This window comes from Trichosurus vulpecula, chromosome 4, assembly GCF_011100635.1.
Source record: "Trichosurus vulpecula isolate mTriVul1 chromosome 4, mTriVul1.pri, whole genome shotgun sequence".
NCBI lineage: Eukaryota > Metazoa > Chordata > Mammalia > Diprotodontia > Phalangeridae > Trichosurus > Trichosurus vulpecula.
Genome location: NC_050576.1, coordinates 118,637,412 through 118,651,474, shown reverse-complemented (window position 1 = coordinate 118,651,474; position 14,063 = coordinate 118,637,412). Strand labels below are relative to the sequence as shown.

The 14,063-nt window shown below is 38.2% G+C and overlaps 1 protein-coding gene across 1 annotated transcript in view; it reads right to left on the bottom strand.

The window, feature by feature from the left end:
* KCNK2 (potassium two pore domain channel subfamily K member 2) overlaps nucleotides 1-13,029 on the bottom strand; it is a 222,548-nt gene extending 209,519 nt beyond the window's left edge. The window contains exon 1 of the mRNA XM_036756312.1: nucleotides 12,921-13,029. Within this exon, the coding sequence (XP_036612207.1) occupies nucleotides 12,921-13,029 (109 nt within the window). The remainder of the gene's footprint in view (nucleotides 1-12,920) is intronic.
* Between the last annotated feature and the right edge of the window lie 1,034 nt (nucleotides 13,030-14,063).

The following is a 14,063-nucleotide window of genomic DNA, read 5'->3' as shown; positions in this document are numbered from 1 at the left end:
AAAAAGAAAACTCCAAGGAATATTGTCGCCAAATTCCAGAGTTTCCAGGTCAAGGAGAAAATAATGTAAGCAGCCAGAAAGAAACAATTTGAATATTGTTGAAACACAATGAGAATAACACAATATCTATCAGCTTCTACATTAAGGGATCAAAGGGCTTGGAATGTGATATTCCAGAGGTCAAAGGAGCTAAGATTAAAACCAAGCATCACCTACCCAGCAAAACTGACTATCATGTTCCAAGGCAAAATATGGATTTTCAATAAAATAGAGGACTTTCAAGGTTTCTCAATAAAAAGACCAGAGCTGAATAGAAAATTTGACTTTCAAATACAAGAATCAAGGGAAGCATGAAAAGATAAACAAGAAAGAGAATTCATAAGGGACTAAAGTTGAACTGTTATGTTTACATTCCTACATGGAAAGATGATGTGTGTAATTCAGGAGAGCTTTCTCAGCATTAGGGGGGTTGAAGGGAATATAGACAGAGGGCACAGGATGAGTTGAATGTGAGGGAATGATAGCTAAAAAATGAAATAAATTTAAGGGTTGATCTCTATTGAGAGAAGAAAAGGGGAAAGATAGAATGGGGTAAATTATCTCACATAAAAGTGGCAAGGAAAAGCAGTTCTGTTGGAAGGGAAGAGGGGGAAGGTGAGTGGGAATGAGTGAATCTTACTCTCATCAGGTTCAACTTGAGGAGGGAATAACATACACACTCAATTGGGCATCTTACTCCACAGGAAAATAAGGGGAAGGGAATTAAAAAAGGAGGGATGATAGAAGGGAGGGCAGATAGGGGGAGGAGGTAAACAAAAGCAAATACTTTTGAAAAGGGACAGGGTCAAGGGAGAAAATTGAATAAAGGGGGACAGGATAGGATGGAAGAAAATATAGTTAGCCTTTTACAACGTGAGCATTGTGGAAGTGTTTTACATAATGATACATGTGTGATCTATGTTGAATTGCTTGCCTTCCTAGGGAGGGTGAGTGGGAAGGAAAGAGGAGAGAAAATTTGGAACTCAAAGTTTTAAAAGCAGATGCTTAAAAAAAAGTTGTTTTTTTCATACAGCTGGAAAACAAGATATATAGGGAATGGGGCATAGAAATCTATCCTGCCCTACAAGAAAGTAAGGGGAAAGGGGATGGTGGGGAGTGGAGTGAAAGAAGGGAAGGCTGACTGGGGAATGAGGCAATCAGAATATATGCCATCTTGGAATGGGGGGGAGGGTAGAAATGGGTGAAAATTTATAACTCAAAATCTTGTGGAAATCAATGTTGAAAACTAAAATATTAAATAAAAATGATAACAAATAAAAAATTTTTAAAATTTTAAAAATGCAATGATAGTGAGAGACACATAGAGAATACTGTGGCTAGGGCTCTTGGCTCCCAGAAATTCTTTATTAAGCCCATAGTCGTTATTCTTTTCTGCAACACGAACTATTTCTTGAAACTGCTTCCTCCCTTAGATGGCCATCCTCATTTATCTGTCTCTATTTGTGTTTGTCCATGTTCTTCATTGTGTCAATCATTTCCCAGTTGGATACATTATCTCCTCCTGGTTCCTTCTCTCTGAGGACATGGTCATTGCAAGAGACTCTTCTTCACCCAACTCCCAAGAATGATCTCCTTTCAGGGACTTGGTTTGAACGGGAATCCTCAACTCCCAAACCAATATCTTCCAGCACTGGATTGTAAGCCTCTGGAGTGAATTAGTTACCAATGGACTGAGAGCATTTTATACATAGACTCAGTGGATTTAGCTTAGCCAGCCATGCTCTTTTTATTGACTCAATAAGAGATTCACACCTTATAAAAAAAGAAGCTAGCAAGGAAGAAAGAAAATTAATCACCTACTATGAGCTAGACACTGTGCTAAGCACTTTACAAATATTATTTAATCCTCCTCACAATAACCCTGTGAGGTATATGCCATTATTAACCTTATTTTATAAGGTTTTATGAGGAAACAGAGGCAGAAATAAGTTAAATGACATGCCTGAGTCACACAGCTAGTAACTGTCTAAGGCCAGATTTGAATTCAGGTTATCCTGACTCCAGGCCCAACAACTATCTACTGTGCCACCTAACTTCCTCTCAAGAGATCATAGGGTACTGTAAATCATCTTGTGTAAATATACAAAACTTGCCCAGTCCTTCAGTGACTATATTACATTAATTGATGTGGGATAGCAGATAGTCCCCTCTCACACAGTAGCACTATATTTCAGTAAAACACTTAAAGTCTCATATGATGTCTTTGAGGACAAAAGAGAGAGATGTGGGCTAGAAGGTAGTAAGGTTAGGTATGTTGTTAGTTGGATCAATGACCATTCCCAAAAAATCGTCACTAATAGTCTGATATCAACCTGGAACAGGGCACCTACTAGTGTACCCCTAGGATCTCTCCTTGGCCTTGTGCTTTTTAGCATTTTTATCAATGACTTGGATAAGACCTGGATGGCCTATTTATTTAAAAATCAGATCCATGAAACTGGAAGGAAAAATTAACATGGTGAATAATTGCACAGAATCTACTAAGCTGATATTTTATAGGGAAATTTAAAATCCTATACTTGGGTTTGAGATTTTAATTCCATAATGCCAGGACAGACCTGGCAAAACTGCAGTTCAAATGAAAAATATCTACTAGTTTTAGTGTAATAGTCTCAGAATTAATAACACTGTGACATGGAAAACAAAAAAGTGAATATGATCCTAGGCTGCGTTGAGAGGCCTCGTCCTATTGAACAAGGTAGGTGATATTCCTGCTGCATTCTGTCATGATCAGATCACATCTACAGAATTGTTTTCAACTAAGTGGCATATTTTAGAAAAGATATTGACAAGCTGGGACTATATCCAGAGGTTAGCAGCCAGAATGGTAAGGAGATAGGACTCCATGTCACATAAGGATCAGCTGAAGGAATAGGGGATGTTTAGCCTAGAAGAGGGGAAATATAATCCCTTGGCTTCAATTATTTGAGATGCTGACGACTGAAAGAAAGATGAGAGTTGTCTGTTTGTCTCCAGTGGGTAGAACAATACAGAATAGAAAGAAATTGTAGGATTTTTTTCCAAACAATTATAACTGTTCAAAAATGGAAGGGGCTTCCTTTAGAAGTAGTGAGCCCCCTTCACAGGAGGTTTTTTAGTTGAGGGTGGATTAATACTTTTCAGGAATGTTGTAAATGAGATTTTTGTTCAGATATGGTTTGGACTACAAAGCTTCTAAAATGCCTTCCAACTCCTGTATTCTGTGATTCTATGAGATTTTAGCAAAGACCTACAGCAGCTGTCCAGATACACCCCCCACACACATGTACACACACACACACACACACACACACACATACATCACAACTATATTCTGCTTTTCCTTTTTAAAATTTGTTTATGGAAATCTTTTAGCAACCACATGTAACTCTGAGTGGTATAAACTACCTATTTTTCCCCTTTTTCACATCTATCCCAACAGTGGAAAGTTGAATTTTGTGGTGGTTTGGTTTTGGATGACTGGTATATGGAAAAAAACCTGATTAGTATTTTCCATTGATACTCTTCCCAAGAAAGAAAGCCAATAGTGCATTGCACAGATTCCAAAATGTCTTGCCAACCTTCTTTGGTAATTAACTGTAGTGTTTCTTTTGCCTTTTTTGATGGATGTCATCTGCATCAATCTCAGATTTTGAATTCTTTCCCTCATACGCTATATCTGCATAACTCAAGCAGTTAAGGATTTAACCACAAGGCTATGAAACCTGTTTAGTGGCTTCCCTCTGTAGAAAGAGAGTCTCCTTCAGTCCAGGCACTTGTTCTGCAAGGTCCAGATGTGATGATAAAATGTAGTCTATATGCTGTCCTCCAAAGTGCAACCCTTTGAACCCAAGGTTGAAATCAAAAGGTCCTCAAATGATAACTCACATTTATATAATGCTTTATCATTAAGAAGTGTTTACGTATAATCCCATTCTATCCCAATCCGATCTACCCAATAACAAGCCTGGAAGGCAGGGAACATAAGAATCATTACTCTCATGTTAGAGGGGAGGAAACTGAGGCTGAGGTACCTCAAGATTGATTCAATTGAATTAAGATTGATTCGATTCAACAGCACCACTAAATCTATGACTCTCTTACATTGCTAGGTGCCACAGCAAAGACAGAATTGAAATAAATATCTATGTTCTAAAGGACGTATGTTCTACTGTAAGATACAAAAATGTCCACGACTAAATATAGTACAGGGGGAACAGGGCAAGGGAGAGGTCAAAGTGCTCCAGGAAAATTTGAAGAGAGAAATGGTACTAACAATGGACAGGAGGAGGGATCAGAGAAGGTTTTGTGGAGGTGACACCTATGACCCTTGAATCATTGGATTATAAACTCCTTGAGGGCAAGGACTATCTTTTACCTCTTTTTGTAACTCCAGAGCTTAATGCAGTGTCTGGCACTGTGTTTAATAAATGTTGATTGATTTAGTGATTTAGCGATTAAAGGAAGAAAGGGAAGAATTATACGAGTTGGAGATAAGAAGAGAGCACAACCAGAGGACAGAGTATACCTTGAGCAAATGAGCAGGGTCAGGAGATGGGAATGTCAAGCTCAGGAAATAGCTAAGTCCTCAAGCTTGGCGGGCTCATAGAGCGTATGAAGTGAGAAAGCTGGAAAAGTAAGTCAAAGCCGGATTGTGGAGGGCCTTAAATGTCAGGTTATCAAATCTGTATTTTATCCTAGATGCAACAGGGAATCACTGAAGATTTTTGAGCAGGGAATAACTAGGTCAGACTCATGCCTTAGCAAGACTTTTTTTTTCTTTTTTGGAGGCTGTATAAAGAATAGATTGGAAAGACAGAAGGGAGGAAGATCAATTACTTGTATACCACAGTATTCCAATGAAAAGGCAATAAGGGCCTGAACTAGACAATAAGAGCACGTGTCCCACAGGGTCATTATGAGTATCAAATGAGATAACTTGTAAAGCACTTTGCGAACTTTAAGTATCATATAAAGGCTAGGTGTTATGTGGCCACCCAGATGGAAACAAGGGAAAGGATAAAAAAAACGTGTTGTGGAGGTAGAGTCAGCAGGACTTGGAAACTTATTGGTTGAGGGACATCTAAGAGAAGTAACAGTAAAAGATGATTCTAGGGTAACAGACCTGAATGACTTGCAGGATGGTGGCTCACTCCATAGAAATAAAGAAGTTTGGAGGAAGGGTAGGTCTAGGGAGAAAGACAATGATTTTGGCTATAGGCACTTGCCCATGGTATATTGCTAGTCGGATGAATGATCATACCCATGTTGGAATCAGGACTCAAACTCAAGTGTATCTAATTTGAAATGCTGTTTCCACTATACCAGGATACGCCCCCCCTGCTGCTTCTACCATGAAAGCAAGGCCATGCAAGGTCAAGGAGAAGGTGACAGTCATCCCTCAATAGATCCCCACTACTTTGGCTTACTCAGGATCCCACATATTTCTTGTATGGAATTAGAAATTCTAGAAGTAGGATCAGGAATGAAAAGTTTCAGCCAAAACCTGAGCCGGAACAAGAGTCATCATGAGCACAATCTAACTGACTGCTGTGCCTGAGACATGAAATCTATGATTTAGACACTGAGAAAGAAAAGGGCGACCAACCAGCTCAATAAATGCTACAAGTTTAGAAGGTACATCTACTTCCTTGGCTCCCTCCAGCTCTTCTTCCAAGAAGATTTGAGAACATCTACAATGCAGAAGAAAAACTGCTGACATGGCACCATCCAGGTTTTTTCCATGAAGTCATGGCATACTTGTGGAAGAAGAGTAATTACTTGTACAAGAGATCTTTGCTATTTAATTGCCTAAATAATTTTATGACAGCACCTTGCTTTAACAAAGCCCTTTTCACCTGCTAGCTTCAGGGCCTTTAATTTTCCTTGAAGACAGAAAGAAAACTAAAACAAGATGTCTTGACTTGCCCAAAGTCTTAGTATGTCTCATTGCAAGTCTAGTTAGTAAAAGAATTTTGGTCTGCTAGCTTTACACTTTCACTACTTTAACATACTCCATGTGTCTCTCCTGTTCACAAATCTGATAAATGCTGGGTCTTCTTAATCTCGATTAGTTGTTTTTTTTTTTCCTTTAGAAGATCTGTTTTGGAATCAAGATCAATACAAATGTGGCCATTTGCAAAAAATCTGAAAGTAAAAAAAAGCGTAGGTTTTCTTGCTGCTTAGGGAGGTAGTATTAGACAAATATACCCTTCCACTGTGAAACTTCTTATGGTTTACATATCATTTTATAAAACCAATAAGCGAGCATTTATTAAATACCTACCCTATGTCAGGCAGTTCATCTTGATTTGAGAAAACTCAATTCAAAAAACTAAACTTCAAAAATTAGATAAATGAGGAACTGGTTTTGGGCTTTATAAAATTATGGGTCAGTATTCTGTGACTACTGGCACAGAACTCAGAAGGTAGTATCCATTTTGTGACGGTCATAATCGCTTAGCTTATGGCATATTTTGTAGCTAATAGCTGAAATGGGTAGCTACATGGTATGGTGGATAGAGTGCCAGGCCCGAAGTAAGGAAGATTCATTTCTGTGAGTTCAAATCTAGCCTCAGACACTTACTAGCTGTGTGACCCTGAGCAAGTCACTTAATCCTGTTTGCCTCAGTTTACTCATCTGTAAAATGAGAGAAGGAAATGGTAAACCACTCCAATATCTTTGCCAAGAAACCCCAAATGGGGTTATGAAGACTTGGTCATGACTGAAACAATTGAACAAGAAATAACAAGGGTTCAAATAGCTTGTATTGCACAGTACAAAGCATAAAACACCCAATACAGGGACATATAGGCAGAGATACCAGGGAAGGATAACCAGGTGATCAGATACCCTAGAGCTGCACCGGTCTACCAATGGTGAGGTCTTAGCTAACACTCTTTCTCTCCCTTTTATCAATACATTCTCTTCTACAGTCAAAGAACAAAAATGGTTTAAGGAACACCTACCAGATGAGGGGCAGCCAGGTGGTGCAGTAGATAGAGCACTGGGCCTGGAGTCAGGAATACTCATCTTCCTGAGTTCCAATCTGGCCTCAGACACTTCCTGGCAAGGTAATCTGTGCTTGAATCACCCAAGGAGAGAGGCACTCTTCTTTCTGTCTGCTAGATTAAGAACTTTAATTCTGTCCACATAACAAAGGTAAGGCTGATGACCCTGGGCAAGTCATTACCCCTGTTTGCCTCAGTTTCCTCATCTGTAAAATTAGCTGGAGAAGGAAATGGCAAACCACTCCAGTATCTTTGCCAAGAAAACCCCAAATGGGGTCACAAAGAGTCGGACACAACTGAAATAACTGAACAACAACAACCCAGAGATGGGTGTTCTTGCTTTTACAGGAGGCTTTCAGATAGCTTCTCAATGGCAGAGAGGCTTATGCCCTGATTGGGATTATTTATAGCAACTGTTGGCTTCCTGCTCCTACCGCTGAACTGCTCTAACTCCCTGATTGTAGTAACAAGATTCTCCACAGGGTTGCTCTAAAAAGTGAGTTCCCCTAATTAATTTAAAATGGAATTTGATTTCAAAATATTAATTTATACCAACCTCTTCAACAAATAAATAGATAACTAAAAGATCTTATACTGTAGAAAAGGTCATCAAGCAGAAATAATTATAATACAGCATAGTACACAATAAGTACCTAAGATATGTGCAAAGGTTCATCTAAGGTTATAGGAAGAAAAGACTTCAGAACTGAAATGGCAAATCAGAAACCCCTCTAGATTAAATCTCCCAGGCACAAGATGCTTCTGTATATAGTGAAATACATTTGTGTGTGCATTTGGGTAAATGGCTTAGAGCTTTAATGTGGCTATTTCCTTCATCAGTTTTGCAGTTATTTTATATCTGTGTCCTCTTATAAACCCACATGCCTGTCACACCATATATCTCCAAATGTCCTTAATATTTCACTCACAGACCCACTTTAGCCATTCCCCAAATACAAGTGAACAAAGTAATTACATGACCTATGGGCAAGATACAGTCATCATTTAAATACTGTACCACTACACAGCATGTCAGCACAGGAAACACAGGGAGAATAGAAGGGTGTCAGAGAGAGAGAGAAAGGTTATACCTTTTTCCAGCTAAAATTGCAAGATAATTTAGGGATAAATAATAAAATTACCAGAGTTGGGTTTCAGCCAGAACACTTCTGTACTAATAACCACACTATGACAAAATCTTTCCTCCTATATTTAAGAATACAAGAAGCTTAGCTTAACAGGACCAAAACATCAGGAATTTCTATCATCACAATCCTATCTTTTGCTTCTTGGACACTGGACTCAATTGATTCTTACCAGGCTCAAATGAAAAAGTGACTTGTGAGACACTTCATGCAGAGTCTCTGTGTTGTAAAGGAGAGCTCACAGAAAATACTGAACAAGCCTCAGCCTGCCAAACTTGGGCAATCTCTGTTTGAATCACCCAAGGAGAGAGATACTCCTCCTTCTGTCTGCTAGATTAAGACCTTTAATTCTATAGCCACATCACAAAGGTGAGGCAGATGAACTAGGATAGATTTCATTTGGAAGAAATTTCTGGCTTTTTCTAGGACAAAAATCAAAGATGTTTGCTTTCTGTTGGCTGTGTCTACACAGACCCAGGTTAAAAAGGGAGGAGGGAGAGACTCCATGTTGGTGTGGACCACCACCACAAAGATTGCTGAATTGAGGAGTCAAAGAATCTTGAATCTTGCCTCTGCTACTTATTTCCTGTGTGAACTTAAGCAAATCATATCTATATCTCAGTTTCCTCACCTGCAAAATTGAGAGCTTGTTCAGAATGTTACTGGATTTAAAAAAAATATAACCACCACCTTTCTGGGCAAAAATATTCTCACTTCATTTCCCTAAGGATTTGTAATTTCTTCAGTGCAGGTATGCCCCCAACTAATACAGATTATAACTTTTTAAAATTAATGAATGGTATTTAAGAATTGTTCAATCATTTCAGTTATGTCCAATTCTTCATGACCCCATTTGCAGTTTTCTTGGCAAAGATACTGGAGTGATTAATCGTTTCCTTCTCCAGCTCATTTTACAGATGAGGAAACTGGGGCAAACAGGATAAAGTGAGTTACCCAGGGTCACATAGCTAGTAAGTGTCTGAGATCAAATTTGAACTCAGGAAGATGAATCTTCCTGACTCCAGACCCAGTACTCTATCCACTGTGCCACCTAGCTGCCCGAAAATTCTTCATCCTATTGCCAACCTGGGTTGAGCCTCTACAAATTCAATAAGGCTGATCCTCTAATAATTGACCTTACATCTAACACTAGGAACATAAAAATATTCATAGCATCTTTATTCAGAAAAGCAAAACAAAACAAAAACTAGAAAACATCCTGTGTCTACACAGTAGGAGATAATTGACCAAATTGGAACATAGGAATATAACGGAATATTACTATTCCATGAGAAATAATGACTTTGAAAAATAAAATAAATATAGAAAAATATATATGAATGCAGAGTAGTATATGATTGAGAGTAGTAACTATTTCCTTTTTGTCATTGTATCTCAGAACTTAGCACAGTGCATGATGTATTTTGCAAATAAAGAACACTCTCCGATGAGGAAATTCCCCCTGCACTTTATTTGCAACTTTTAATTACAAAAAGTAGTCTAGATCATTGAGACTTTAAGCAACTTGCCTGGGGCCATGCAGTTTGTGTCAGAGGTGGTACTTGAACCTGGCTCTGAGGCTAACTCTATATTCACTACACCACCCTGCCTTTCATCTGGCTGATGATCATCAAATTGAGTTCAATTGAACTGGGAAAAAAAGTAGAGTCAGGAAAATATAGACAATAACTAGAATGATATGAAGAATGATAACAGCAACAAAGAGAAGTGAACTTGGTCAAAAGTAAAGTTTAGAGGAGTACTCAGAGGCAAAGAAGATATTATTGTTATTCTGTTAAAGTGAACATACACATTTAATAATGAACTTTGTGATCTCATAAGATTTGGGGGGTGGGAATGGCAAAGGGAGTCCATGTGTTTGAATGTCAGCTTTTCTGGATGGTTACTACTTTCAGAATAAATAACAAAACAAAATGAAGTAGCTGGCCCAGATAATCTGTATGGTTCCTTCCAGCTCTAAACCCCATGATCCTAGAACCGAGACAATTATCCTGAGCATCCAAGCCAAAACCACAATAACAACAACAAAGCCCTGTATACTTCTGCCTTAATTACCTAGTTACACCAGGTGAAAGTGGTGTTTTGGCTTGAGTGATGCAGGTAATGATATCAAGTCTGCACTCCTCGTGGTGTGAGCACACACAATTCTAGTCAGTTCCCTGACAGCAATAGCTTGCTGACTCATCCTCTCTGCAAATCTGTGGGGATCATTCCTAGGGCTCATCTCCTCCCAAACATGTCTCTATCCCCCATACCTACCCCCTCTTGGTTCTCTTTAAGTACACTTCCTGCACAAAAATCTTCCCAGACCAAAAACACTTGGGTCCAGCTATTCTCTTCTATTCGGCTGCTGATACTGACTGGCCTTTGGTGATGTTGTGAAAAAAAGAAAGTTGATTTTGTACATTTTGATAGCCCTCTACCCATGCTTCGTTTTAGCTTTCTTCTTGCCTTTTAGACATTCACTCTATGTCATACCCCCAAACTTCTGTAGCCCAGGGCTCACATTTGTGACCTCATCTCCCTTCCAAGGAGGGATTGTGTGTTCTTCCTAGCATTCTCAACCAAAATATATGTTCAAGGTCTCATTCTTTCAAGGAAGACTAGTTACTAAGTGGCCAGCTAATCTGATAAATCCAAGATAACATTAGCCCCTTTCCAACCAACGTCTCTCCAGGTATAATAACATAGGTACACTTTACGGGTGCCGTTAATGCCTTATCTCAGAGTCATAGGGGTGTTGGATCACAGACTTAGAGCTGGACGGAAGTGCAGAACCCATCTAATCCAACTCCTTCATTTTGCTAATAAGGAAAATGAGAGGCATAAATGATTTTCTCAAGATCACATAGAAAGCAAGTCTAGGGGCTTATATTTGAACCAGGCCTGTCATTTAAACCAAGGTTTTCTGACTCAAAAACTGGTGTTCTTTCTATTTAATATGCTACCTCCAAAACCTTGACTCTGGAGGGAAGAAATTACAAGCACTGTAGCTGGTAAGTTGCTGAGGAAAATACTTTTGAGCAAAGGTCCTCCAAAGACTGATTTTAAATACTCAAATTAATTAGGAGGGAAATTCTTTAAAACTGGTATAATATAATTTTAAAGAAATGTATTTTATTACTTTTGAGGACACTAAGTAACTTAAGTTAATGGCTGACAAAAGAGATAACCTGCCTAGATCTTCTGTAATAGATCAAATTCCTCTGTAATCAATAAAGTATATTTACAAATAATAATAATTTTCAAATTGCTTTAGCATATCTAGCATTATTTAAGTAATGCTTTTGTTTTAAAAAAACTGGGAGGTGCTGGGTATGGTAAATACTTGAAATTATAAGAAGTGAATTTGACTATACCTTAAGAAACAGGAAGTGATTGGCTGCTAATTTGGAAGCCACTTCTAAATCAACTAACTATGAGCAGACAGACTACTGAATTGTTAAAGCAAATTTCACAATCAAGGTCAAATTGAAAGAAAGGATAAAGAAGATACTGTAAATAATTACAACATTGTAACATGGCCTAATTGAAGAAATTCTTGGTACAGAAAAATGGGAACTGGATAAAGGAAAAGACATTGATATGAATTATCACTATTCCCCATAGACAATGACCATAAAGTAGTGCTAGCACTGAGGAAGCACAAAGAGTCCAGAAATCACCCAAGGCAGTAAACACTTGATCTCCTAGGCATACAGAGAGATATGCCAGGTAAGAGCAATATCAGTTTAGAATTTAAAGTCATTTGTAAAACTTTACAGTGGATAATTGTAAAAGATTATGAGCATCATTGCTTCAAAAAGCTTCCAAAAGTCATTGAGTAGGAAATGAATCTGCAAAAGGCTTGGCAGGAAACCTATGCAAGCCAGTATATCCCCTTACTTATAGATGAAATTAGAAGATAACAGACAAAAACATGGGACAGATCTGCCAGTATTTATATGAGTGATTTTCATTGTTGATAACATATCACAGGTATATATTTCCAAGGCAATGTGCTAGAAATAGAAATGGCACTCAGAAAAGGTAAAGATAGGAAGGCCAGTTAGATAAGATCAAAGAAGAAATCTGTACCAGAGCTAACAAAATGTTCAATTCATTGAAGAATCAATTATGTAGATATCTGATATGGACATAATACCAAGAGAATAGAAAAAATCATGGACAATAATGTTACTAAAAAAAGTAAGCTAAATATAAATAATATATGCCAACCCACGTGGCTACTCTTTCATCTCTCTTAAATATTTCTAATGATGATTTATGCTTATATGGAAGGTATCCTTGATGAAAATGTGAGAAAGGAAAAGCCAGGCTTTCTCAAATGATTTTCTAGCTCCTTGAGGGCAATGGCTGTCCTTTAGCTCTTTTTATATCCTAGCACTTAACACAGTGCCTGACACATAGTAAACACTTAATAAATGTTTATTGATTGATTGATTCTATAGCAGTCCACATTTTCAGGCACAAAATTAACTGAAAGGTATAAAGAATACAAGATCCTACTACATTTTCCACTACTTGGTTGGATTAAAGCACTTGATACAATAGAACCAAACATCAATTTGAAGCCTCTCTGCCAGCAAAGAGTTTCCAATATAAAATTCCTCCCTTGAAAGACATAAACACAGATAACTTGATTCTATGACCCTCTGTCTATTACTATCAATTGAGGCATAAAACAGGGAGATGTATACTCACCAAAAGTATTGGCCACCATCATGGAGGATGTCCAATGCAGAGTCCAAATGGAAGAGGGATTCCCTATAGATGGTGAGGTCCTCCGGATGCTCCTGTTTTCAGATGACATTGTGCTGATTGCATCAAGCCTCAGAATACTACAGAGCCTCTTCAATGAGAGTCACGACCACTCAAAAAAGATAGGTCTAACAATCCACAAAGGAAAAACAAAATGAATGAAGCATGCCTCTTTTTCCAGGCTAAGAGATGTAGTTGAGTGGGAAGCTTATTGAATTAGTCTCTCACTACCATATATTTTGGACAGGCACTGTAGGTAGGCAATGAGCTGAGCCTAGAATTGAATAGGAGGAATAAAGTTGGCTGGGTGGCATTTGGGGAAATATGTAGTGCTTTCAGAAATCCCAAACTGCTCCCTGACCCACAAAAAAATCCACTTTTTAAATCATTTTTTCCCAGCAATGCTACATGACTATAATTCATAGCAAACTGCAGTCATCAAAGAAGAGCAGTTGCAAATGTCCCAAAGGGAAATGGTGAAAGGCATGGTAGATATAATAAAGTAACAATATCTTATCAATTATGATATGTGCAAGAAGTGACATTTAAAAAAAAATATCACCCAAGAAATGTATGTTCAGAAAAAGAGAAATGTCAGCTCTTTCACGATCTTCTCAGCTGCTAGGGTCTTTGCCCTCCAAATTACTTTGTATATCTAATTCTCATTAATTTTATATCTGCTTTTGGTAGTATGCACATGTTGTCGCCGCTGATGGAAGGTAAGCTCCTTAAGGGCAGGGACTACTTCATTTTTTTCTTTTTTATCCCTAACCCACTGCCCTAGAACATAGTGGGTACCTAATCAATGCTTGGTGATTGCTTGGTTGGTTAAATCAAGGGATAACAGATAGACAGTCTGTGTGTTACCTTGGTAGCAACAGAATCTTAAGTAACCCAGGAGAAGGCATCTAACACACTACATGGACCCTCTCTGAGGACATGGACAAACCACAAAGGATGAGAAGGTATGGACAAGTTGTAACCTCCATTTTGAGATGTACTACCGACCTAGATGAAGGCATGGATCCATTGAAATATTCAGGTATATTTGTCCTGCCTTCACTTTACATTACTCTCTTTGAAGGT